At 33.8% G+C, this 1,534-nt stretch overlaps 1 protein-coding gene across 1 annotated transcript in view; it reads right to left on the bottom strand.

Moving 5' to 3' along the window:
• LOC101981134 (olfactory receptor 4C15-like) overlaps positions 1-606 on the bottom strand; it is a 16,465-nt gene extending 15,859 nt beyond the window's left edge. Inside the window, exon 1 of the mRNA XM_005344920.1 lies at positions 3-606. Coding sequence (XP_005344977.1) covers positions 3-606 — 604 coding nt within the window. The remainder of the gene's footprint in view (positions 1-2) is intronic.
• Between the last annotated feature and the right edge of the window lie 928 nt (positions 607-1,534).

Raw genomic sequence — 1,534 nt, forward strand, 5'->3', positions numbered from 1 at the left:
ACTGTTGGCAAACACCAAAATGACAAAAATGTGTGTGTCAGTGCAAGCAAGCTTCAGCAATGGGAACAAGTCACATATGAAATGATCAATGACATTGGGTCCACAGAAGGGCAATTGCAAAGTGAAGACAATTTGTATGGTAGAATGTAAGAGTCCTCCCGCCCAGGCCACCTCTACCAGAACACCACAGAGTCTCCTGTTCATAATGGAAGAGTAGTGCAGTGGCTTGCAAATGGCCACATAGCGGTCATAGGCCATGGCTGCCAGGATGATGACTTCCACTGCAGCAAAAAAGTGTGAAGCAAAGACCTGTGTCATGCAACATTCAAAGGAGATGGTCTTCCTCTCATAAACCAAATCTGCAATCATCTTTGGTGTGACAACAGAAGAGACACATGCATCCAGGAATGATAGGAATGCCAAGAAGAAGTACATAGGGGAGCTCTGCAGTGCAGGACTGTAGATAATGGTCACCACAATCACCATGTTACCCACAACAGTTGCAAGATAGACCAATAAAAATAAAAGAAATAATATTTTCTCAATATGGGGATTCTGTGAAAGTCCCAGGAGTATAAACTCAGTGACAAAACTCTGGTTTTGCATAATTTTATAGAGGACTTTTAAAGAAAAATATATGAAATCTGCAATTACAAGAAAAATAAATCTTGAAAATTTAGACTAAAGCTTCAACAATATGTTTCATCTTTATGTAAAATTATCTTGATTGATTTTATTACTACTCAAAACAATGATGGGGACAGGTTTTTTTAAAAAAAAGTTTTGTTAGTTATAGCATAAAATTGAGGTAGAAACCATTGAATAATTTAAAATAGTCACAAGTTTTAATAATTTTGAATAAAACCATTGTGATAGAGAATTCCATTTTGAATTTTCAACTTTTGTCAATTTCTAAATGTTTATTGTAATAAAATACTTAAATTCAATTGGAAACCATACATTAATAATAAACCGAAGACTAAATATTATTAATTGTGTTTGTCATCTGCAATCCACAAGGCTATGCTGAGTCATCTGCAGTGGTGATTTGATGCTCTATCTACCAAGAGAGAAGATAAATGTACTTTTAAACAACATTTTAAATGTTTAAATGTTTTGTTTTACAGCATGAAGCGTATTAGATTTCACATCAAGTAATCTGCTCTTCATAACTCAGAAAGTTTTATACAAAGATAGCTGCCATTAACATGATTCTAATATTAATTTTTTAAAGTCATCAATTTTCTGTGTGTCCAGAGCTTATAAAAATGATGCTGTTGTCTTAGTAACTGAAAGGAATCAAAAAATGAGACTGGGCAAAACTCAGTTTCCTAGTCAAAATATGCGACATATACAAAAGTTTTTAAAAAATTTTAAGTTCAAAGAAATAAGATGTTAAATTTGGATTTTAAGAAAAACCATCCATGATCTCTTCTGGGAATCAACAAGGTAAAATGGTAAAAATATTCACTATTCAGATAGCACACTCACCTTTCCTTGGGGAATAAGACTAAGGAGGTCTGGTACTGCAGAG

The sequence above is a fragment of the Microtus ochrogaster genome, chromosome 2 (genome assembly GCF_000317375.1).
Source record: "Microtus ochrogaster isolate Prairie Vole_2 chromosome 2, MicOch1.0, whole genome shotgun sequence".
NCBI classification, from domain to species: domain Eukaryota; kingdom Metazoa; phylum Chordata; class Mammalia; order Rodentia; family Cricetidae; genus Microtus; species Microtus ochrogaster.